Here is a 27,443-nt window from a genome sequence, read left to right on the forward strand (position 1 = left end):
AACAAGAATGTGTTTTTTAGTAATGTCCGCTCTATTCCAGGTTAGTGCCAAACTCAGCTGGTCTGATACAGACATGTTGTATGAAGGAAATTTATACCATATCAGTCAGTGGGATGAAATATTGTAAAGTGAGATCTGCACGTCCGGTAAAATTATGGAGGTTTTATGCCAGGGAGGGGAAACCACAATGTGGATGTGTATTAGCCTATTCCAGTTCTCGTAAGGGTTATCAGCCAGTAGGGGTGGAATGAGTAGCGTTGTCTCCATACAAGAAAAAATGGTGGTGATATTACCTTTGTTTCCAGGCCTGTCAGAGAAATACCATAGGCGGTGAGACGGCAGCCAGTGCTAACAGGATCAAAGCCTTTTGGATTTCCTCGGGACCCCTGTCCTCCTCTGGCTTGCAGAGCCTCTCCGGGAGTATAATCTTCTTTCAGTCGGGTCTGAGGGACCATATGCGCCAAGATAAGGTCAGCGTGACTCTCCCCATGTTCGCGATTGCTTCCGGACCTAGCTGACACAGGACCCAATATATGCAGGGAGTGCTGGGGCCCCAAGGCCTCCCCGCAAGTAATAGTCACCTCTCTAGGATCCGGAGATGCCTCCCACAGAGTATCGTCATTCTCAGCCGTTTCCACATTCCCGTTAAGGGCCGCAGCGAGTTTACTGTGGTGGTGGGATAGGAGGCTGCTGACCACCGTGAGAAGTTGTTTGAGGTCCGCCATAGTGAACAGAAATCCACGAGGGTGGGAAAATGGCCGTCGTCTGTATTCCCGAGCAGGACTTAGGACCCAACTAGTCGGTAAACATCAACATGTAACGTCCTCCATTCAGCAGATAAAGGTGAAAAGAGTAATCCAATTATGGTAGGGGTTATTTGAGAAGTGCGATCTGATTTTAGATCTGTTGTAGGCAAAATTAGGCAGGAGCTCTAAAAGTCTGCGACTTCTCCTGTGTGCTGCTGGCTCCGCCCCCCCTCAATTACTTATTTGACATCCACATTAATTACTTATTGTAGAACAAAATCACCTGTATTAGGACTGAACACATCCGCAGGACGATTGGTGCAGGTAAAAACACAAACTTTATTGTAAGTAGTACAACAATCACAGGGTGCAAACAAGCTCAGGAGTGAACTGAGAACAACTGAATAGTCCGACGCGTTTCCTGCCCGTAGGCACTTCGTCAGGGACTAAACATATTGATACACACACAGCTTAAAAAAACTCATCTCTCTTATGTCACAATATAAACACCTGCTCATTATTATTAAAGGGACAGCGAATAACAACAGGCAGAGAATCGTTACTAAGGAGCATGAGAGATATCCAAATACACTTGTAGTACAAGTCAAAATCATATCTTATGTAATAACTGTGTCTAAATCTTGTATCGGCAACAGTAACATATGAAAAATACAATACAAATGACTTGATTAAACAGTGATAGACAATAATAAACAATTGGATCTCGGTATTCCCTGATGTTATCGCCAACCAAATAGTAATAGATGAGCATTAATAACAACTTTTTTAAAAGCTAAGAAAATATAATGTTATTGTTCTTAAGGATGTTGAAGGGACTCAAAAAAGGATTATTAGACCGGCTCACATATAATTGCAAAAAATGTATATAGTATTGACACAATAAAGAAATATATATATAAATGCAATATATAATGAAGTATAACATGTGAAGCCAGCTATTCTACACCCGTCCACTATAGGATGTGAGAAAAGGATATTGATACAGACCAAGCTAAGGCACCTCTGACCCAGCATCTACAACCCAGACTGCATGAACCAAAGTTTCTGGACCTGAAATTATCAAATTCAATTTATTTGTCAAATTCAGCAAAAAGAAGAGAAGCAAATCCTCCAAAATAACTATCCAGTGTCGGTGATTAAGTATCTACATTGTGAAAGAAGAAAGATGTTTGCATAGTGAATAAACAAAATGTGAAGTGAGTGGGTGGGAGTGTGAAAATAGAATAAACATGCATGTTTAAAAATGCATGAATAAAAGGTGTGCAGGGTACTAATAAATATTAAATATTAGATTCTTGACTCTAATTGTCGTGCCCAAATGGCCAATAGATTTATAGATATATGTTATATATTTAATGTACCGGTGTATCTAATAAATGAATAACGATATAATGAAATCCTACTCTGTGAGTGAATAGTAAAGTTGAGTGTGCACTTAATGTGTTGAACCTAACCTATTGTTAATAAGAATTGAACTAATAAATATTAATATTGTAAAACAAGGTGAGGAATAACTATGATGGATTTAACAAATCGAATGGGTTCGCAGCTTCTACTAAAGGGGTAAAAAGGCCCCTAATTGTTTATTTCAAGATGTGGGCTAGGAGAAAAAAAATGGCTAATGTCTTGTGGGGCTATAGTTAATTTTACTACTAACTAGGGTGAAAGGCCCTTACTTATATACATTAAAGTGAAGATTAGCCTGTATCTTATAAAGCTATAGTGGCAAGGGAGAGTAGAGTTGGAGGGAGAAGCATTAAAGGATAGGTGAAGAGAGCGAGGCTCTGGTTTTTATATAGAGTAAACAAATAAGGGCCAGAACAAACATGATTATTGAATACATATCCAAATATGCCACTTCCATGGGGCTATGGGATTTTAACTTCCTAAGGGTGAGCAAGCGGTTCTAGTCTACAAAATATCTAAGGTCAGTAATTTTATTCATACCCTGAGGTGCACCTGTGGATAGATTGAAAATCCAGAAAGCCTCTTTCCTGTTAAGGAGAGCCATTCTGTCTCCTCCTTTAATATCATAAGGGGCATGATCTATGCCTTGAAAACTAAACATAGTCCTCAGGTTAGCATCATTGATAGGAATATTCATAGAGGTGAAATGTTCAACAAAATGTTTGGCCACTGGTGTGGAGGGTGGATCATGTTTGATAGAAAGCAAATGCTCTCTGATCCTGTCTTTGAGGAGTCTGGTGGTCCTACCTACATATTGTTTGCAATCCTTTAATGCTTCTCCCTCCAACTCTACTCTCCCTTGCCACTATAGCTTTATAAGATACAGGCTAATCTTCACTTTAATGTATATAAGTAAGGGCCTTTCACCCTAGTTAGTAGTAAAATTAACTATAGCCCCACAAGACATTAGCCAGTTTTTTTCTCCTAGCCCACATCTTGAAATAAACAATTAGGGGCCTTTTTACCCCTTTAGTAGAAGCTGCGAACCCATTAGATTTATTAGTACCCTGCACACCTTTTATTCATGCATTTTTAAACATGCATGTTTATTCTATTTTCACACTCCCACCCACTCACTTCACATTTTGTTTATTCACTATGCAAACATCTTTCTTCTTTCACAATGTAGATACTTAATCACCGACACTGGATAGTTATTTTGGAGGATTTGCTTCTCTTCTTTTTGCTGAATTTGACAAATAAATTGAATTTGATAATTTCAGGTCCAGAAACTTTGGTTCATGCAGTCTGGGTTGTAGATGCTGGGTCAGAGGTGCCTTAGCTTGGTCTGTATCAATATCCTTTTCTCACATCCTATAATGGACGGGTGTAGAATAGCTGGCTTCACATGTTATACTTCATTATATCAATATTGCATTTATATATATATTTCTTTATTGTGTCAATACTATATACATTTTTTGCAATTATATGTGAGCCGGTCTAATAATCCTTTTTTGAGTCCCTTCAACATCCTTAAGAACAATAACATTATATTTTCTTAGCTTTTAAAAAAGTTGTTATTAATGCTCATCTATTACTATTTGGTTGGCGATAACATCAGGGAATACTGAGATCCAATTGTTTATTATTGTCTATCACTGTTTAATCAAGTCATTTGTATTGTATTTTTCATATGTTACTGTTGCCGATACAAGATTTATACACAGTTATTACATAAGATATGATTTTGACTTGTACTACAAGTGTATTTGGATATCTCTCATGCTCCTTAGTAACGATTCTCTGCCTGTTGTTATTCGCTGTCCCTTTAATAATAATGAGCAGGTGTTTATATTGTGACGTAAGAGAGATGAGTTTTTTTAAGCTGTGTGTGTATCAATATGTTTAGTCCCTGACGAAGTGCCTACGGGCAGGAAACGCGTCGCACGTTTCAGTTGATCTCAGTTCACTCCTGAGCTTGTTTGCACCCTGTGATTGTTGTACTACTTACAATAAAGTTTGTGTTTTTACCTGCACCAATCGTCCTGCGGATGTGTTCAGTCCTAATACAGGTGATTTTGTTCTATATTTATTGCCTGTGCATCCGGGAACCAGAGGAGCGTCTCCCTACGTGTTAACAGGACGTCCTAAGGTGGAGCTTCAGAAGCGGCAGAAGTGGTGACAATACCTGGCTTATTTTGCACCGTGATTTACATGCATTACTTAACTGCCGTTTACTCTGCATTACCAGCAAATTTTATCATTACCACAGTTCCACCTTTTGATAATAAGGACTTACTATACTCACTGTGTACATGTCATTACCAGTTTGATACCGTCACGTATACGCTATCATTTTGTCTTTAAACAGAGACAGTTTTACATTCACAGTGATCGAATACTTTTACAGTGTGCTACAACTGCATTGCATATTTAACTATTTGTTAACGTTGGGATACTTTTGTGTCCCAATTAGCTCCCAGCAGTTTTACGAGTCCAAAACATGGCGGAAGCCATTTATACCAGCCGCAGGGTTGAAGTTCAATTCGCTGCTACAGGGTGCTAGCTCAGGAGGTGAGACTCCAGAGGATTTATGTTCCATCTTTGTACTGAGGGAGAAAAAGGAGGTCAAGGAGCTAAAACTCTGGTGGGACATTGAGTTTTTGAAACTTTACATCAATGAGAGTAAAATACCCAGAGGCTTGAGAATGAAAAAGTATCCTGCATATGCCTCACAGCGCTTGGAGTTTATGACTGAATGGAACAACACTCTAAGCCAATGTTCACTTACATTGATGAAACAGCTTCTAAAGGATAAAGAGCTGGAGTATACAAAAGCCTGTCAGGAACTAACCGACATTAAAGATAGCTGTGAGCAATTTACTAGTGATCTAAAGTACAATGATTATTCAACCCAGTTGGAAACAACCCTAAAGAAACTTGACGATGAATTAACTGAAACTAAGCTCAAGAAGTATCACAGAGATTGCAAAGATTATGAGCTCAATACTGTTTACAGTTGGAATTCAACAAGACGAAATATGAGGAGCAAAAACAAGAAAAAGGTTACAGATAAAAAAGTCACCTTTTCCAGCTTCGAAACAGATGTAAGTGATGAGAGCCCACGAGCTTCTACTCCTATCAGTGACAAGGAACAGAGCCGAGCTTCTGAACCAACAGTTAAACCTAAGAAGGGGTCATCCCACAGATCTATTGAAGATATCACATCCGTTGGATACACTAGTAGTGTGCATGGAGCTAGCAATGGCGCTTCAAAAAACGATCATCCAATAGAAGTCAGCACGGCTACTCCGGCGAGATATCCAAGCAGAAAACCGCCAAGGGGAAGGGGCCATGTCTCAAGGAAATAAGAAATATACATGAAATAACCCAACATGAAGATCTTAACGTAGTAAATCTGTCATGTATACCACTGAAGGAGGAATTATCTGTTCTTTCGAAAGGCTTGGGATTTGCACCTAGCAGGGATTTCAATCTCTTTCAAACCCTTGTAGACTTTAACAGATTTACTAGGAAGCTCACGTTAAAGAGACATTTTGCCTTGGCGGATCGCAACATGGGTCAAGAATGTGAGGCCGGCTTGACAGCAAGCAACACTCAGGAAGGAGAATTAATTAATGCAGACTTGAACATTACTACCACTACTAACATTGGCATAGATAGCCTCAATTTTGAGGATCAATGCCAAATTGTCAGTTTATTGTCGCTTGAAAGTGAGAGTACACGATCCAATGTAAATAATTCAAGCATACCTAACATCAATATGAGCTCAGGCAAATATTTCTATCCCATACAAATGAGGGGTGACTTTATTGAGGTCTTTCAAAGTTTGGTAGAAAGAGATTTACATGCACTAGCGAGGGAAACAAACATTAGTTCATTACATAGTCACGACAGGAGTAATAATCTTTCTAAAAAAGACAAAAATATCTTGAAAAAGCTACAGGATAATAAGGATCTCATCATTCAGAATTCTGATAAGGGTGGCTGTATAGTTATACAGGATAGGGCACAATACACCCGGGAGGCATACAGACAGCTCAATGATGACACTACTTATAAAAGGTTAACATTTAATCCTACAAAAAGATTTATTGCTGAACTTGATCATTTTTTAGACCATTTTGTCCAGCAGGGTGTTATTACTAAATACAAATCAGATACACTCAGAGTACATTTCCCCATTATACCAGTCTTCAAACACCTACCCAAAATCCACAAATCTAGGGAGACTCCCCCAGGACGCCCCATTATTTCTGGGGTAGGGTCACTTGGGGAGAAATTGGGGTCATTTATTGATACAGTCCTACAACCCATCGTTCAGATAACTCCAGCATACCTCCGTGACACCAAACATTTATTAAGACTGCTGAATTCCATACATGTGTCTGATGATGATATTTTACTTACTATCGATGTTACATCATTATACTCTTGTATACCACATGATCAGGGAATAAAGGCACTGCATGCTATGCTTGAAATGTACACTGCATATGATGAGAAGTTTATTGGATTTGTATGTGATGGTGCAAAATTTCTTCTGAATCATAACAACTTTACATTTGAAGGCAACCATTATGTTCAGAACCAGGGCACCGCCATGGGTGCAAAGTTTGCACCATCATATGCAAATCTTTACCTAACGAATTTTGAATTTCAAAAGATTTTCCATGATGATAACCCTTTTAAGTCGAGCATTAAGTTTTATAGGAGATTTATAGACGATTTGGTTATAATATGGAATGGGGACATTGACACAATAGGTGAATTTGTGGAATATTTAAATAATAACCATTACAACCTGAGGTTTACTTATTTAGCATCTCAGGATAGTATATCCTTTTTGGATATTACATTAACATTGGATAACACTTCACATTCTATTAAAACCTCTACATTCAGAAAATCCACCTCAGGGAATACAATCTTACGAGCAGATTCACATCACCCAGTACACCTCAAGAAGGCTATTCCTAAGGGGCAATACATGCGACTTAGACGCAACTGTAGTAGTATACATACATACAGAGAACAAGCACAGTCCTTGTCTCAGCGCCTCTTAATAAGGGGATATGATGCCAGCTCTCTTGAAAAAACTAGTGGTGAGGTGGAAAAAATGAATAGGGATGAATTATTAAAAGATGTTCAAAAAAACAAACCTAGTTCTAAGTCTCCTATAACTTTCTCAACCAGCTACAGTAGACAATTCAATCATATTAGCAACATTGTTAAAAAATATTTACCTGTTTTAGACAGAGATGCCCTCTTACATGATTCTTTAAAGAATCAGGGCATTAGACTAGTCAGCAAAAAAGCTAAAACTATTGGTAATCATTTATATCGAGATTTTTCAACCAAAGGAACTAACTCCTGGTTACAACCGACAAAGGGGTTTTATAGATGCAGAACAATTCCCTGTAAGAGTTGTGAATTCGTCACTACGGGCACTGAATTCAAGTCCATGTTCTCAGGAAAATTGTTTGACATAAGATTTAGATTAACTTGCAATTCAAGATTTGTGGTTTACTTAATTAATTGTAACATGTGTTGCAAACAATATGTAGGTAGGACCACCAGACTCCTCAAAGACAGGATCAGAGAGCATTTGCTTTCTATCAAACATGATCCACCCTCCACACCAGTGGCCAAACATTTTGTTGAACATTTCACCTCTATGAATATTCCTATCAATGATGCTAACCTGAGGACTATGTTTAGTTTTCAAGGCATAGATCATGCCCCTTATGATATTAAAGGAGGAGACAGAATGGCTCTCCTTAACAGGAAAGAGGCTTTCTGGATTTTCAATCTATCCACAGTTGCACCTCAGGGTATGAATAAAATTACTGACCTTAGATATTTTGTAGACTAGAACCGCTTGCTCACCCTTAGGAAGTTAAAATCCCATAGCCCCATGGAAGTGGCATATTTGGATATGTATTCAATAATCATGTTTGTTCTGGCCCTTATTTGTTTACTCTATATAAAAACCAGAGCCTCGCTCTCTTCACCTATCCTTTAATGCTTCTCCCTCCAACTCTACTCTCCCTTGCCACTATAGCTTTATAAGATACAGGCTAATCTTCACTTTAATGTATATAAGTAAGGGCCTTTCACCCTAGTTAGTAGTAAAATTAACTATAGCCCCACAAGACATTAGCCAGTTTTTTTCTCTTAGCCCACATCTTGAAATAAACAATTAGGGGCCTTTTTACCCCTTTAGTAGAAGCTGCGAACCCATTCGATTTGTTAAATCCATCATAGTTATTCCTCACCTTGTTTTACAATATTAATATTTATTAGTTCAATTCTTATTAACAATAGGTTAGGTTCAACACATTAAGTGCACACTCAACTTTACTATTCACTCACAGAGTAGGATTTCGTTATATCGTTATTCATTTATTAGATACACCGGTACATTAAATATATAACATATATCTATAAATCTATTGGCCATGTGGGCACGACAATTAGAGTCAAGAATCTAATATTTAATATTTATTAGTACCCTGCACACCTTTTATTCATGCATTTTTAAACATGCATGTTTATTCTATTTTCACACTCCCACCCACTCACTTCACATTTTGTTTATTCACTATGCAAACATCTTTCTTCTTTCACAATGTAGATACTTAATCACCGACACTGGATAGTTATTTTGGAGGATTTGCTTCTCTTCTTTTTGCTGAATTTGACAAATAAATTGAATTTGATAATTTCAGGTCCAGAAACTTTGGTTCATGCAGTCTGGGTTGTAGATGCTGGGTCAGAGGTGCCTTAGCTTGGTCTGTATCAATATCCTTTTCTCACATCCTATAGTGGATGGGTGTAGAATAGCTGGCTTCACATGTTATACTTCATTATATCAATATTGCATTTATATATATATTTCTTTATTGTGTCAATACTATATACATTTTTTGCAATTATATGTGAGCCGGTCTAATAATCCTTTTTGAGTCCCTTCAACATCCTTAAGAACAATAACATTATATTTTCTTAGCTTTTAAAAAAGTTGTTATTAATGCTCATCTATTACTATTTGGTTGGCGATAACATCAGGGAATACCGAGATCCAATTGTTTATTATTGTCTATCACTGATTAATCAAGTCATTTGTATTGCATTTTTCATATGTTACTGTTGCCGATACAAGATTTATACACAGTTATTACATAAGATATGATTTTTACTTGTACTACAAGTGTATTTGGATATCTCTCATGCTCCTTAGTAACGATTCTCTGCCTGTTGTTATTGCCTGTCCCTTTAATAATAATGAGAAGGTGTTTATATTGTGACGTAAGAGAGATGAGTTTTTTTAAGCTGTGTGTGTATCAATATGTTTAGTCCCTGACGAAGTGCCTACGGGCAGGAAACGCGTCGGACGTTTCAGTTGTTCTCAGTTCACTCCTGAGCTTGTTTGCACCCTGTGATTGTTGTACTACTTACAATAAAGTTTGTGTTTTTACCTGCACCAATCGTCCTGCGGATGTGTTCAGTCCTAATACAGGTGATTTTGTTCTATATTTATTGCCTGTGCATCCGGGAACCAGAGGAGCGTCTCCCTACCTGTTAACAGGACGTCCTAAGGTGGAGCTTCAGAAGCGGCAGAAGTGGTGAGAATACCTGGCTTATTTTGCACCGTGATTTACATGCATTACTTAACTGCCGTTTACTCTGCATTACCAGCAAATTTTATCATTACCACAGTTCCACCTTTTGATAATAAGGACTTACTATACTCACTGTGTACATGTCATTACCAGTTTGATACCGTCACGTATACGCTATCATTTTGTCTTTAAACAGAGACAGTTTAACATTCACAGTGATTGAATACTTTTACAGTGTGCTACAACTGCATTGCATATTTAACTATTAATTACTTATTGAGCAGCTGGTAATGACCTGGGTGGCAATGCTGGTTTAAGGTATATTCATTGGTAGCTTCTGTAGCCAGGGGCCCTAGCAAGCTAATGCCATTTTGCAACAGAGACATCAGTTGAAGAATAGATGTGAGATACTGTACTTTGTGCTGTGGTGAAATATACAGACAATGCACTTCCCTGTCTACCTAAGCACCATTAGCTGTCACAATTTTAAATAATGAGGTAATATTCAGTTTTAGGTATTCTGGTTTGAAATAATCTTCATTGTTCATCCACAAATTTAGATAATCTATTTGTTAAAGTATTTGGTTTTAATTGCATTTAAGCAATGCATTGGGTGTTTGGAAAGACATACAGATATTGGCTTTGTTATTTTAAATGTTTTGTAATACCGTGGGCTATTATATATTTATTAATCAAAAATAGATTTTGCCCAAATTTCTTTTGCTATAAAAACCAAACCCATTATCTAAAACGTTTAAGAGCTTGCAAATGGACAATAGACAATGGGGTCAGTCACTAAAATTCGTCAGTGCATATATCTTGTATTTGCTCGATTAAAAGATGACCCTAATTATAATTTGACCCCCCCAACTGTGAATCTAATTGAAAGGAAAACAAGAACACATCGTTTTTGCCATAAAACATTGTTTAATCAGTGCAACAACTAACAAACAGATTATCTGTAAAGTATAAAATCAAAACACATTAAACAAACTAGCATGTATCAGAGGGAAAAACAACAGCACCCATGTGCTGCCCTTTTTTGTGTCATGCCACAAGATATCATCCTCTGTGCCATCAGTGGCATTTGTAATGCAGCATTTCTTGAAGCCCAAAACAATCAGGCAGAAATCAGGCTCCAGGCATGAAGTACCCATTCGCAGAGAAGACTAATGGATGGCTTCTTAATTTTTCCTGCTGGAGTCAGAGCGTGATCATCAGAAAGGAGCCAATTGTTGTACTGCTTTCTTTTAATAGTTTGTTAACCACAACATCCAGTACTTGTAACTGTGAGGTCATATCTCCAGGAATGATGACCAAATCAGTGTTCATCTTTGAAAACAGAATTTATGCTTACCTGATAAATTACTTTCTCCAACGGTGTGTCCGGTCCACGGCGTCATCCTTACTTGTGGGATATTCTCTTCCCCAACAGGAAATGGCAAAGAGTCCCAGCAAAGCTGGTCACATGATCCCTCCTAGGCTCCGCCCACCCCAGTCATTCGACCGATAGACAGGAGGAAATATATATAGGAGAAACCATATGATACCGTGGTGACTGTAGTTAGAGAAAATAATTAATCAGACCTGATTAAAAAACCAGGGCGGGCCGTGGACCGGACACACCGTTGGAGAAAGTAATAAATTCTGTTTTCTCCAACATTGGTGTGTCCGGTCCACGGCGTCATCCTTACTTGTGGGAACCAATACCAAAGCTTTAGGACACGGATGAAGGGAGGGAGCAAATCAGGTCACCTAAATGGAAGGTACCACGGCTTGCAAAACCTTTCTCCCAAAAATAGCCTCCGAAGAAGCAAAAGTATCAAATTTGTAAAATTTGGCAAAAGTGTGCAGTGAAGACCAAGTCGCTGCCTTACATATCTGGTCAACAGAAGCCTCGTTCTTGAAGGCCCATGTGGAAGCCACAGCCCTAGTGGAGTGAGCTGTGATTCTTTCAGGAGGCTGCCGTCCGGCAGTCTCATAAGCCAATCGGATAATGCCTTTAAGCCAAAAGGAAAGAGAGGTAGAAGTCGCTTTTTGACCTCTCCTTTTACCAGAATAAACAACAAACAAGGAAGATGTTTGTCTGAAATCTTTAGTAGCCTCTAAATAGAATTTTAGAGCACGGACTACGTCCAAATTGTGTAGCAAACGTTCCTTCTTTGAAACTGGATTCGGACACAAAGAAGGTACAACTATCTCCTGGTTAATATTTTTGTTGGAAACAACTTTCGGAAGAAAACCAGGCTTAGTACGCAAAACCACCTTATCTGCATGGAACACCAGATAGGGCGGAGAACACTGCAAAGCAGATAACTCTGAAACTCTTCTAGCAGAAGAAATTGCAACCAAAAACAAAACTTTCCAAGATATTAACTTAATATCTACGGAATGTAAGGGTTCAAACGGAACCCCTTGAAGAACTGAAAGAACTAGATTTAGACTCCAGGGAGGAGTCAAAGGTCTGTAAACAGGCTTGATCCTAACCAGAGGCTGAACAAATGCTTGAACATCTGGCACGGCTGCCAGTCTTTTGTGAAGTAAAACAGATAAAGCAGAGATCTGTCCCTTCAGAGAACTTGCAGATAATCCTTTCTCCAAACCTTCTTGTAGAAAGGATAGAATCTTAGGAATTTTTATCTTGTTCCATGGGAATCCTTTAGATTCACACCAACAGATATATTTTTTCCATATTTTATGGTAAATTTTTCTAGTTACAGGCTTTCTAGCCTGAATCAGAGTATCTATTACAGAATCTGAAAACCCACGCTTTGATAAAATCAAGCGTTCAATCTCCAAGCCGTCAGTTGGAGGGAAACCAGATTCGGATGTTCGAATGGACCCTGAACAAGAAGGTCCTGTCTCAAAGGTAGCTTCCATGGTGGAGCCGATGACATATTCACCAGGTCTGCATAACAAGTCCTGCGTGGCCACGCAGGAGCTATCAAGATCACCGAGGCCCTCTCCTGATGGATCCTGGCTACCAGCCTGGGGATGAGAGGAAACGGTGGGAATACATAAGCTAGGTTGAAGGTCCAAGGTGCTACTAGTGCATCTACTAGAGTCGCCTTGGGATCCCTGGATCTGGACCCGTAGCAAGGAACCTTGAAGTTCTGATGAGACGCCATCAGATCCATGTCTGGAATGCCCCATATTTGAGTTACTTGGGCAAAGATTTCCGGATGGAGTTCCCACTCCCCCGGATGGAATGTCTAACGACTCAGAAAATCTGCTTCCCAATTTTCCACTCCTGGGATGTGGATCGCAGACAAGTGGCAGGAGTGATCCTCCGCCCATTGAATTATCTTGGTCACTTCTTTCATCGCCAGGGAACTCCTTGTTCCCCCCTGATGATTGATATATGCAACGGTCGTCATGTTGTCTGATTGAAACCTTATGAATTTGGCCTTTGCTAGTTGAGGCCAAGCTCTGAGAGCATTGAATATCGCTCTCAGTTCCAGAATGTTTATCGGGAGAAGAGACTCTTCCCGAGACCATAGACCCTGAGCTTTCAGGGATTCCCAGACCGCGCCCCAGCCCACTAGGCTGGCGTCGGTCGTGACAATGACCCACTCTGGTCTGCGGAAGCTCATTCCCTGTGACAGATTGTCCAGGGTCAGCCACCAACGGAGTGAATCTCTGGTCTTTTGATCTACTTGAATCGTCGGAGACAAGTCTGTATAATCCCCATTCCACTGTCTGAGCATGCACAGTTGTAATGGTCTTAGATGAATTTGTGCAAAAGGAACTATGTCCATTGTTGCAACCATCAATCCTATTACTTCCATGCACTGCGCTATGGAAGGACGAGGAACAGAATGAAGTACTTGACAAGAGCTTAGAAGTTTTGATTTTCTGACCTCTGTCAGAAAAATCCTCATTTCTAAGGAATCTATTATTGTTCCCAAGAAGGGAACACTTGTTGACGGGGACAGAGATCTTTTTTCTTTGTTCACCTTCCATCCGTGAGATCTGAGAAAGGCTAGGACGATGTCCGTATGAGCCTTTGCGTTTGACAGGGACGACGCTTGAATCAGGATGTCGTCCAAGTAAGGTACTACTGCAATGCCCCTTGGTCTTAGAACAGCTAGAAGGGACCCTAGTACCTTTGTGAAAATCCTTGGAGCAGTGGCTAATCCGAATGGAAGTGCCACAAACTGGTAATGCTTGTCCAGAAAAGCGAACCTTAGGAACTGATGATGTTCCTTGTGGATAGGAATATGTAGGTACGCATCCTTTAAATCCACGGTAGTCATAAATTGATTTTCCTGGATAGTAGGTAGGATCGTTCGAATAGTTTCCATTTTGAACGATGGTACCCTGAGAAATTTGTTTAGGATCTTTAGATCCAAAATTGGTCTGAATGTTCCCTCTTTTTTGGGAACTATGAACAGATTGGAATAAAATCCCATTCCTTGTTCTCTTATTGGAACTGGATGTATCACTCCCATCTTTAACAGGTCTTCTACACAATGTAAGAATGCCTGTCTCTTTATTTGGTTTGAAGATAATTGAGACCTGTGGAACCTTCCCCTTGGGGGTAGTTCCTTGAATTCCAGGAGATAACCTTGAGAAACTATTTCTAGCGCCCAAGGATCCTGAACATCTCTTGCCCAAGCCTGAGCAAAGAGAGAAAGTCTGCCCCCCACTAGATCCGGTCCCGGATCGGGGGCTATCCCTTCATGCTGTTTTGGTAGCAGTGGTAGGCTTCTTGGCCTGCTTACCCTTGTTCCAGCCTTGCATTGGTTTCCAGGCTGGTTTGGGTTGTGAAGTATTACCCTCTTGCTTAGAGGATACAGAATTAGAGGCTGGTCCGTTTCTGCGAAAGGGACGAAAATTAGGCTTATTTTTAGCCTTAAAAGACCTATCCTGTGGGAGGGCGTGGCCCTTTCCCCCAGTGATGTCTGAAATAATCTCTTTCAAATCAGGTCCAAATAATGTTTTACCTTTGAAATGAATGTTAAGCAATTTTGTCTTGGAAGACACATCCGCTGACCAAGACTTTAGCCAAAGCGCTCTGCGCGCCACAATAGCAAACCCTGAATTTTTCGCCGCTAATCTAGCTAATTGCAAAGCGGCATCTAAAACAAAAGAGTTAGCCAATTTAAGTGCTTGAACTCTGTCCATAACCTCCTCATACGAAGATTCTTTACTGAGCAACTTTTCTAGTTCTTCTAACCAGAAACACGCTGCCGTAGTGACAGGAACAATGCATGAAATTGGTTGTAGAAGGTAACCTTGCTGTACAAAAATCTTTTTAAGCAAACCCTCTAATTTCTTATCCATAGGATCTTTGAAAGCACAACTATCTTCGATAGGAATAGTAGTGCGTTTGTTTAGAGTAGAAACCGCCCCCTCGACCTTGGGGACTGTCTGCCATAAGTCCTTTCTGGGGTCGACTATAGGAAATAATTTCTTAAATATAGGGGGGGGAACAAAAGGTATGCCGGGCCTTTCCCACTCTTTATTTACTATGTCCGCCACCCGCTTGGGTATAGAAAAAGCGTTGGGGGGCACCGGAACCTCTAGGAACTTGTCCATCTTACATAATTTCTCTGGAATGACCAAATTGTCACAATCATCCAGAGTAGATAACACCTCCTTAAGCAGTGCGCGGAGATGTTCTAATTTAAATTTAAATGTCACAACATCAGGTTCAGCTTGATGAGAAATTTTTCCTGAATCTGAGATTTCTCCATCAGACAAAACCTCCCTCATGGCCCCTTGAGATTGGTGTGAGGGTATGTCAGAACAGTTATCATCAGCGTCCTCTTGCTCTTCAGTGTTAAAAACAGAGCAATCGCGCTTTCTCTGATAAGTAGGCATTTTGGATAAAAGATTTGCTATGGAGTTATCCATTACAGCCGTTAATTGTTGCATGGTAATAAGTATTGGCGCACTAGATGTACTAGGGGCCTCCTGTGTGGGCATAACTGGTGTAGACACAGTAGGGGATGATGTAGTATCATGTTTACTCCCCTCATTTGAGGAATCATCTTGGGCAATATCATTATCTGTGGCATTACTGTCCTTACTTTGTTTGGACACTATGGCACAATTATCACATAAATTTAAATGGGGAGACACATTGGCTTTCATACATATAGAACATAGCTTATCTGATGGTACAGACATGTTAAACAGGCTTAAACTTGTCAACAAAGCACAAAAAACGTTTTAAAATAAAACCGTTACTGTCACTTTAAATTTCAAACTGAAAACACTTTATTACTGAATATGTGAAAAAGTATGAAGGAATTGTTCAAAATTCACCAAAATTTCACCACAGTGTCTTAAAGCATTAAACGTATTGCACACCAAATTTCAGAGCTTTAACCCTTAAATTAACAGAACCGGAGCCGTTTTTAAATTTAACCCCTATACAGTCCCAGCTATATGCTTTGCTGAGACCCAACCAAGCCCAGAGGGGAATACGATACCAAATGACGCCTTCTAGAAGCTTTTTTAGTGATTCTTAGATCCTCACACATGCATCTGCATGCCTTGCTCTCCAAAAACAACTGCGCAGTAATGGCGCGAAAATGAGGCTGAGTCTATAACTAGAAAGGCCCCCAGACTAAAAAAGGTGACCAACACAGTGCCTGCCGTTTTTTTAAACGTTCCCCAAGATTATAATGCCAATTATAAGCTACAATCTGCATAATATGCCCCAATAAAGCAATCGTTTTAGCCCATAAAAATGTCTACCAGTTTTTAAGCCCTTTATTCTTTTATATTTGACTAAGAAAATGGCTTACCGGTCCCCATGAGGGGAAATGACAGCCTTCCAGCATTACATGGTCTTGTTAGAAATATGGCTAGTCATACCTTAAGCAGAAAGGTCTGCTAACTGTTTCCCCCAACTGAAGTTACTTAATCTCAACAGTCCTGTGTGGAAACAGCAATCGATTTTAGTTACTGTCTGCTAAAATCATCTTCCTCTTACAAACAGAAATCTTCATCCTTTTCTGTTTCAGAGTAAATAGTACATACCAGCACTATTTTAAAATAACAAACACTTGATAGAAGAATAAAAACTACATTTAAACACCAAAAAACTCTTAACCATCTCCGTGGAGATGTTGCCTGTGCAACGGCAAAGAGAATGACTGAGGTGGGCGGAGCCTAGGAGGGATCATGTGACCAGCTTTGCTGGGACTCTTTGCCATTTCCTGTTGGGGAAGAGAATATCCCACAAGTAAGGATGACGCCGTGGACCGGACACACCAATGTTGGAGAAATGTGTTTTTTAACATTTGGAGTTAAATGTCCTCTGAATGCATCAAGGACAAGCATTCCTCTTTTTTTGCATTGGATCCCTTGCTGTCTTCCCCAAACAACTTTAAGCCAGTCTAGAACAAGGCTCTCTTCCATCCACCCTTTCTCTTGAACCCTGACTATCACTCCTGATGGCAGTGTTTCTTTGGTTATAGTTTACCTTTTCAGGATAACATATGGCGGAAGTTTTGTTCCATCTGCTAGTACTGCCAGCATAACTATAATGCATGTTTTCTCATTGCCAGTAGTTTTGATGAGAACTGACTTCTCTCCCTTTTTGAGCACTGTAACATTGCTTGGCATGTCAAAAAACACTGGTGTTTGATCTGCATTACAGATTTGACTGGGGGTATACTCATGCTTTTTCATAAGAGTGATCAGAGAGCATTAAAAAGAAAGGAGCTTCTCACTAAAGTTGTTTGGTAGTTTTTGTGCTAAAGTTGTGCGTCGCCTCAAAGTCAAACGATTTCTTAGCATCATCTTTCTACACCATCCCATGCTGACTTCCGTTCTCTTCAACTGTTTTGCAGTTTCCAGAGCTTTTACCTGCATAGCTTCCTGACAAACTCTGCTACCTACTTGTCAAGTTCTTCATGGCGCCCAACTTTAGGGCCTCATAAACTTTTTCTGGTGGAATGTGCGTTCATGAGTTCTGTCTTCTGTGCCCGCCAGCGCCTGACATTACACTCTGTGACACTATACTTTCTGGCAGCTGCACAGTTGTTTTCTTCTGCCTCATTTATTAACATCATTTTAAAATTGGTATTGTAATTCCTACATATCAATTTGTTACTGGTACACTTGCCTTTTCTTTTCACTTTCTTTCCTGGTCTTACTCTTGACTATTCTCATCCTGATGTGGAAGGAGTGGAAGACATGACGCAATTTGAAATAAAAAAACGGTACCGGTATCAGTACAATAGGATAGAGGATGGCAGGTTTGTTATCCTAGTATGTAAAACCAACACAATCAGTACATTTTAAGAAGACACTAGTCATGCTACTCTGTTACTCTATATTTGAACCTTATACTAATTACAGTACTGGTACCGCAAATGTACCTACCATACGGTAATTTAAACAATGCTGGCATTACTGTAATTTTTTGAGCACGGTATTGTACATACGGTACTGTAGAATAACATAGGCCTTGCAGTGAATCTGCCAATCACTCATAAGTATACTTAAAACCTGTCACTCACTCATATGCACACTTGCGGTAAAACCTACCACTCATATGCACACTTGCGGTAAAACCTACCACTCATATGCACACTTAAAACCTGCCACTCACTCATATGCACACTTAAAACCTGTCACTTACTCATATGCACACTTAAAACCTGTCACTCACTCATATGCACACTTAAAACCTGTCACTTACTCATATGCACACTTAAAACATGTAACTCACTCATATGCACACTTAAAACCTGTCACTCACTCATATGCATACTTAACACCTGTCACTCACTCATATGCACACTTGCAGTAAAACCTACCACTTATATGCACACTTAAAACCTGCCACTCACTCATATGCACACTTAAAACCCGTCACTCACTCATATGCATACTTAACACCTGTCACTCACTCATATGCACATTTGCGGTAAAACCTACCACTCATATGCACAATTAAAACCTGCCACTCACTCATATGCACACTTTAAACCTGCCACTCACTCATATGCACACTTAAAACCTGTCACTCACTTATATGCACACTTAAACCATGTCACTCATATGCACACTTAAAACCTGCCACTCATATGCACACTTAAAACCTGCCACTCACTCATATGCACACTTGCAGTAAAACCTACCACTCATATGCACACTTAAAACTTGCCATTCACTCATATGCATATTTAAAACCTGTCAGTCACTCATATTCACACTTAACACCTGTCACTCACTCATATGCACACTTGCGGTAAAAACTACCACTCATATGCACACTTAAAACCTTCCACTCCACTCATACACACATCCATACACACTGGGGGCAGTAATGTGGGGTGGTACTTTAATGGGGGTAATGTACATCTTGCTCACCTATTAAGTTAGTGGCTCACAAGTGAGTAGTACATCTTTAAGAACATTTCCAATGATCCTCAGTCACCCTTAAGGCGCCTGAGAATCATGGGCTATGTAGTTCACAAAGATGTGCTCTAACAAGGAGATAGGGCTAAGGGGCATACTGTATACCGTACTACAGCATTTGCAAAGCATGTACTGTGCTCATGTGACCCACACTTAAGTTTAATACAAGTAATGAAAACTGGCACTATGACAAGTTAGTTACTAAGGAAATGAACCTATAAAGTCCGGTGCTACCCCACTGTAATAGTCACCACAACCCTCCCACAGACAGGAGAGAAGAAAATATAGGGTCTTTTAGCACTCACCCTCAACGTAATAGAATATTAGGCTTATCACAAACCACCACCATAAATTAAAGTCATCTAACACCCCCCTGCTTCCTGGTCAATACCGGATATGTCGACTTCAGGTGCCAGGGGTGTCACAACTACAAATTACTTTAAAACAAACGCATTTAGGCCGTAACACTGGCCTTTCTCAATGTTAAGTGAAAACTGACAACCGAAAATGCGGGTATTACAGCCTTTTAAACATCCAACTAAATGTGCTAAGCCAATCCAAGTGCGGAACGCCTTACCATCCCCTCCCACCCTTCGTAGTCGTCCACTGATAGGACAAACTAAGGGTGTGACCTGGAATTGCTCATTTAATAGGTCCTTAGTTAGTGATGTTAAAGAGGCGTCATCACACACCCCTTCTCCTCTCTGTTTATTGCTGCGAATACTAAGAATGCATTATCCTAATACGCAATTAAAGATATGTGATCCAATACTTGTGTATGATACAAATATTATGAAGGTGAACACAGATTTTTAGACAGTGTCTAAAAGGTGACTGATTCACAGGTTAGTTTATTACTCCAGAGTAGCTTATGCATAACCATAACAGTTACAATCCAACATATGTTTATAGTATAATCAGAGCACAGATCCTAAAATATCAGGTTTAAAGCAGTAAATTCCATCAGTCACCTTAGATCACCCTATTTAAAGTGCTACCTAGTTATTAATTGGTTGCATCTATGGAAATGGTAAAATGCATTCATGTCTGGGTATACCCAAAAAATTAAAGGAAGACCCAATTTTTTTTATTTTCGTTCATGCCATATGGCATCACACAATTGAGTCTAAGGCCCCAAGTTATCAAGGTCTGGCGGACCTGATCCGACAGTGCGGATCAGGTCCGCCAGACCTCGCTGAATACGGCAAGCAATACGCTCGCCGTATTCAGCATTGCACCAGCAGCTCACAAGAGCTGCTGGTGCAACGCCGCCCCCTGCAGAGCTTGATACATATGCCTCAATATATCCACTTTGTCTCTCTCTGCAGCAGTACTGTTTCATTATTACCACTTCTTATTCCTGGTCTCAACCTTTCGAGTCCCCAACACTTCAAAGCATTTGTGTTATCATTATGATGCTGAAAGAAGTGCTTAGCCACACTAGTAATTTGTTTCCCTTTTTCAACATCTTTTCTGGCAGTCCTTATATTGCTTAAATGCTCAGTGATTCTAGTCCAAAGACTTCTGGTTGTCATGCCAACATAAACAAGGTTACAATTGCACGATAAACAGTAAATAACATTGTCGCTTTTACAGTTGATGTGGTTATTTATAAACCATTTTTTTATTAAATCGGTCAGTGACAGATATAGTCACCACCATGTGTTGGCAAACTCTACAACCACCACAGGGGATAGAACCTTTGTATAGTGGGGGCTTATTAGCGTTCCTGTCAAAGTGACTTTGGGTTAGACAGTCATTTAAATTGTCGGACCTTCTATAAGAGAACATTGGGTTATCTCATAGTAATGATTTTAGCTGATCATCAGTCTTCAACACATGCCAGTGCCTATTAAAAAACATAATTTATGCTTACCTGATAAATTTATTTCTCTTGTAGTGTATCCAGTCCACGGATCATCCATTACTTATGGGATATATCCTCCTTCCCAACAGGAAGCTGCGAGAGTCCACCCACAGCAAAGCTGCTATATAGCTCCTCCCCTAACTGCCATTACCAGTCATTCGACCGAAAACATGCAGAGAAAGGAAAACCATAGGGTGCAGTGGTGACTGTAGTTTAATGGAAAAATTACCTGCCTTAAAGTGACAGGGCGGGCCGTGGACTGGATACACTACAAGAGAAATAAATTTATCAGGTAAGCATAAATTATGTTTTCTCTTGTTAAGTGTATCCAGTCCACGGATCATCCATTACTTATGGGATACCAATACCAAAGCTAAAGTACACGGATGATGGGAGGGACAAGGCAGGTACTTAAACGGAAGTTACCACTGCCTGTAAAAAACCCTTTCTCCCAAAAATAGCCTCCGAAGAAGCAAGGTATCAAATTTGTTAAATTTGAAAAAGTATGAAACGCAGACCAAGACTCCGTCTTGTAATCTGTTCAACAGAAGCCACATTTAAAAAAGGCCTAAGTGAAAACCACAGCTCTAGTAGAATGAGCTGTAATCCCTTCAGGAGGCTGCTGTCCAGCAGTCTCATAAGCTAAATGAATTATGCTTTTTAACCAAAAAGACAGAGAGGTTGCTGAAGTCCTTTGACCTCTCCTCTGTCCAGAATAGACAACAAACAAGGTGAATGTTTGATGAAAATCTGTAGTAGCTTGTAAGTAAAACTTTAAAACACGAACCACGTCCAAATTGTGTAATAGACGTTCCTTCTTTGAAGAAGGATTAGGATACAATAATGGAACAACAATCTCTTGAGTGATATTCTTGTTAGATACCACCTTAGGTAAAAACTCAGGTTGGTACACAGGACTACCTTATCCGTACGGAGAACCAGATAAGGAGAATCACATTGCAACGCAGATAACTCGGAGACTCTATGAGCCGAGGAAATAGCTACCAAAATGGAACTTTCCAAGATAGAAGTTTGATATCTATGGAATGAAAAGGTTCAAATGGAACTCCTTGAAGAACCTTAAGAACCAGCTTTAAGCTCCATGGCGGAGCAACATTTTTAACAAACAGGCTTGGTTCTAACCAAAGCCTGACCAAATGCCTGAACGTCTAGAATACCTGCCAGACGCTTGTGCAAAAGAATAGACAGAGTAGAAATCTGTCCTTTTAAAGAACTAGCTGACAACCCTTTTCTCAAAATCATCTTGGAGAAAAGATAATATCCTGGGAATCCAGACTTTACTCCATGAGTAACCCTTGGATTCATAACAATAAGATATTTACACCATATCTTATGTTAAATTTTCCTAGAGACAGGCTTTTATGCCTGTATTAAGGTATCAATTACTGACTCGGAGAAGCCATGCTTTGATAACATCAAGCGTTCTGTCTCCAGGCAGTCCATCTCAGATTAGTTATATTTAGATGGTTGAAAAGACCCTGAGGTAGAGGGTCCTGTCTCAGAAGCAGAGACCGTGGTGGAAAGGATGACATGTCCATCAGATCTGCATACCAGGTCCTGCGTGGCCACGCAGGCGCTGTCAAAAGCACCAAAGCACTCTCCTGCTTGATCTTGTGCAAACCCCTCCGGAGGGAATTCCCACTCCCCCGGATGAAAAGTCTGACGACTTAGAAAATCTGCCTCCCAGTTCTCAACACCTGGGATAGGGATAGCTTTTAGACAAGAGTGAGTCTCTGTCCAGTGAATTATTTTAAGACTTCTAACATTGCTAGGGAACTTCTGTTCCCCCTTGATGGTTGATGTAAGCCACAGTCGTGATATTGTCCGACTGAAATATGATGTACCTCAGAGTTGCTAACTGAGGCCAAGTCTGAAAAGCATGGAATATCGCTCCCAGTTCCAGATTATTCATTAGAAGGAGGGTCTCCTCCTGAGTCCACTATCCCTGAGCCTTCAGGGAGTTCCAGACTGTATCCCAACCTAAAAGGCTGGCATCTGTTGTAACAATTGTCCCATCTGACCTGCGGAAGGTCATACCCTTGGACAGATGGACCCGAGATAGTCACCAGAGAAGAGAATCTCTGGTTTCTTGGTCCGGATTTAACAGGAGAACAAATCTGTGTAATCCCCGTTCCTCTGGCTGAGCATGCATAGTTGCAGTGGTCTGAAATGTAGGCGTGCAAACGGTACTATGTCCCTGTCCCTTGCCGCTACCAGTAAGCCGATTACATTCATGTACTGAGCCACCAAAGGGCGCGGATGGAATGAAGAACACGGCAGAAATTTAGAAACTTTGACAACCTGGACTCCGTCAGGTAAATTTTAATTTCTACAAAATCTATCAGAATCCCTAGGAGGGAAACCCTTGATATTGGGGATAGAGAACTCTTTCCTTGTTCACTTTCCACCCATGCGATCTCAGAAATGCCAGTACTACGTCCGTATGAGACTTGGCAACTTGGATGTTTGACGCCTGTATCAGGATGTAGTCTAAATAAGGGGCCACTTCTATGCCCCGCGGCCTAAGGACCGCCAAAGTGACCCCAGAACCTCCATAAAGATTCTAGGGGCTGTAGTTAACCCAAAGGAAAGAGCTACAAACTGGTAATGCCTGTCTAGAAAGGCAAACCTGAAAAACCGATGCTGATCTTTATGCATCGTAATGTGAGGATAAGCATCCTTCAAATCCATTGTAGTCCTCTATTGACTCTCCTGGATCATAGTTAAGATGGTACGAATAGTTTCCATCTTAAATGATAGAATTCTAAAGAATTTGTTTAAGATCTTTTAGATCAAAAATAGGTCTGAAGGTTTCCTTTCCTTGGGAACCACAAACCGATTTGAGGAAAACTGTGTCCCTGTTCCTCTATTGGAACTGAATGGGTCACGTACACAATGCAAGAATGTCTCTTTCTTTATCTGGTTTGCAGATAAATGTGAAAGGCAAAAACTCCCCTTTTTTGGGGGGGAAAGCTTTGAAATCCAGAAGATATCTCTGGGGTATAATTTCCAATGCCCAGGGATCCTGGGCATCTCTTGCCCACGCCTGGGCGAAGAATGAAGTCTGCCCCCTATAGGATCCGTTACCAGATAGGGGTCCGTTCCTCATGCTGTTTTAGAGGCAGCAGCAGGCTCCTTGACCTGCTTATCTTTGTTCCAGGTCCGGTTGTCTCCAGACCGCCTTGGACTGAGCAAAAGTTCCCTCTTATTTTGCCTTAGAGGAAGTTGATGCCACACCTGCCTTGAATTTTCGAAAGGCACGACAATTAGGCCTTTTTTGTCCCTTGATTTGGACCTGTCCTGAGGAAGGGCATGATCTTTTCCTCCAGTGATATAAGTAATAATCTCCTTCAAACTAGGCCTGAATAGGGTCTGCCCCTTGAAGGGAAGTTAAATAGCTTATTTATTAAAGTCACGACAGCTGACCATGATATAAGCCATAGCGCTCTGCGCGCCAGTATAGTAAAAAACAGAATTCTTAGCCGTTAGTCTAGTCAAAGGAACAAAGGCATCAGAAAACAAAGGAATTGGCTAGCTTAAGTGCTCTAAGCTTGTCAAATATATTCATCCAATGGAACCTGTAAAGCCTCATCAAGAGACTCAAACCAGAACGCCGCAGCAGCAGTGACAGGAGCAATGCGTGCAAGGGGCTGCAGGATAAAACCTTGTTGAATAAACATTTTTTATCCATTGGATCTAAAAAAGCACAACAGTCCTCGCCAGAGGTAGTGGTACGCTTAGCTAGAGTAGAAACTCTTCTCTCCACCTTAGGAACTGTCTGCCATAAGTCCCGTGTGGTGGCAACTATTAGAAAACATTCTTCTAAAAAATAGGAGGGGAAGAGAACGGCACACCTGGTCTATCCCATTCCTTATGAAAAATTTTAGTAAACCTCTTTAGGTATTGGAAAAACATAAGTACACACCGGCACTGCATATTATTTATCCAGTCTAAACAATTTCTCTGGCACTGCGATTGTACACATTCATTCAGAGCAGCTAAAGCCTCCATGAGCAACAAGTGGAGGTTCTCAAGCATAAATTTTAAATGTAGAAATATCAGAATCAGGTTAAATCATCTTCCCTGAGTCACAAATATCACCCACAGACTAAGCATATTGTGAGGTAGTATCAGACATGGTTCTTAAAGCGTCTGTATGCTCTGTATCTACCCCCAGAGCTGTTTTGCTTTCCTTTAATTTCAGGTAGTCTGACTAATACTGCTGCCAGTGTATTATACACAACCTTTGCCATGTCTTGTAAAATAAACGCTATGGGCGCCATTGATATACTTGGCGCCATTTGAGCGTGAGTCCCTGGAGCGGGAGTCAAAGGGTCTGACACGTGGGGAGAGTTAGTCGGCATAACTTCCCCCTCGACAGAATCCTCTGGTGATAATGTTTTTAAATACAAAAAATGATCTTTATTGTTTAACATGAAATCAGTACATCTGGTACACATTCTAAAATGGGGTTCCACCATGGCTTTAAACATAATAAACACAGAGCCTCCTCTATGTTAGACATGTTAGAACTAATAAAGAGACTAGTAAGCTTGGAAAACACTTTAAATCAAGTTAACAAGCAAATATAACAAACGTTACTGTGCCTTTAAGAGAAACAAATTTTGTCAAAATTTGAAAAACAGTGAAAAAAGGCAGTAAATCAAACGAAATTTTTACAGTACATGTAATAAGTTAACAGAGCATTGCACCCACTTGCAAATGGATGATTAACCCCTTAATGCAAAAAACAGATAAAAAAAAACAAAAAAAAAAAAAACACATTTTTTTAAACAGACACAACAAAACTGCCACAGCTGAGCTGTGGATTACCTTCCCTATAACTGTTTCTATGCAAAATTTAAGCCAGCCATGTGGAAAAATTAGGCCCCAATAAGTTTTATCACCAAACATATGTTAAAAAACGATTAAACATGCCAGCAAACGTTTTAAAACACATTCTTATAAGAGTATGTATGTCTATTAATAAGCCTGATCCAGTCGCTATCACTGCATTTAAGGCTTTACTTACATTACTTCGGTATCAGCAGTATTTTCTTAGTCAATTCCATTCCTTAGAAAAATATATTACTGCACATACCTTAGCATATATCTCTATCAATCAGCCTGGTACCAGTCGCTTTCACTGCATTTAAAGGCTGTACTTACATTACTTCGGTATCAGCAGTATTTTCTTAGTCAATTCCATTCCTTAGAAACATATTTTACTGCACATACCTTATTTGCAGGAAAACCTGCACGCCATTCCCCCTCTGAAGTACCTTACTCCTCAGAATGTGTGAGAACAGCAACTGGATCTTAGTTACGTCTGCTAAGATCATAGAAAAAACGCAGGCAGATTCTTCTTCCAAATACTGCCTGAGATAAACAGCACACTCCGGTGCCATTTAAAAATAACAAACTTTTGATTGAAGAAATAAACTAAGTATAAAAAACCACAGACTCTCACGACCTCCTATCTATGTTGAGACTTGCAAGAGAATGACTGGGAATGGCAGTTAGGGGAGGAGCTATATAGCAGCTTTGCTGTGGGTGGACTCTTGCAGCTTCCTGTTGGGAAGGAGAATATATCCCATAAGTAATGGATGATCCGTGGACTGGATACACTTAACAAGAGAAATATCCCTAATTCATTCACTATAAGGTGAATAAGTGGTAATAAACCTAATAGGATTAGACTTCGATACAGTTCTGGGTTTTAATAACTCATTTCTATCTTTCATCATGGCTGTGTTATAAGCCTTCACTAAAGATTTGTATGAGTATCCCCGTTGTAACAGTCTATCTCTTAGGTCCCTTGCTGCTGTTTTAAAGGACTCTTCAGTTGAGCAGTTCCTCCTCATCCTCAGGTACTTCCCAACTGGTAGTCCTTTGATCGTAGAGGGGTGATGGCTGCTTGAGGCACACAATATATTGTTTGTGGCAGTAGGTTTCCTATAAGTTGCAGTCTCTAATTTGTTACCTGTTTTAGAGCTAGTCAGATCAAGGAACTCCATCTTGTCTTTACTTGCTGAATAGGTTAAAAATAACCCAAACGGATTGTTGTTTAAAATTGCCACAAACTCCTGAAGTATCACCACTGGTCCAGTCCAGACAAATATAATATCGTCTATATATCTAGATCAGTGGGACATATATTGTGTGAATTGTTCCATTGATTCATTATAGACTATTGTCTCCTCCCACCATCCCAAGTAAATATTGGCATATGCAGGGGCCCACAAGGTGCCCATAGCTGTGCCAGATATCTGTAAATAAAATGTGTCATAAACAATTAAGTAAATATGGTTCAGCACAAATTTAAGTAATCTGATGATGAAATCTTTA

General features: G+C 40.1%; 1 protein-coding gene across 1 annotated transcript in view; it reads right to left on the minus strand.

The window, feature by feature from the left end:
• Nucleotides 1-27,443, minus strand: part of CCDC178 (coiled-coil domain containing 178) — an 835,363-nt gene that overhangs the window by 788,936 nt on the left and 18,984 nt on the right. The window contains 2 exon segments of the mRNA XM_053715876.1: nt 294-795; nt 17,262-17,461. Of these exon segments, the coding sequence (XP_053571851.1) occupies nt 294-795; nt 17,262-17,461 (702 nt within the window).

Source organism: Bombina bombina, chromosome 5, assembly GCF_027579735.1.
Source record: "Bombina bombina isolate aBomBom1 chromosome 5, aBomBom1.pri, whole genome shotgun sequence".
Lineage (NCBI taxonomy): Eukaryota > Metazoa > Chordata > Amphibia > Anura > Bombinatoridae > Bombina > Bombina bombina.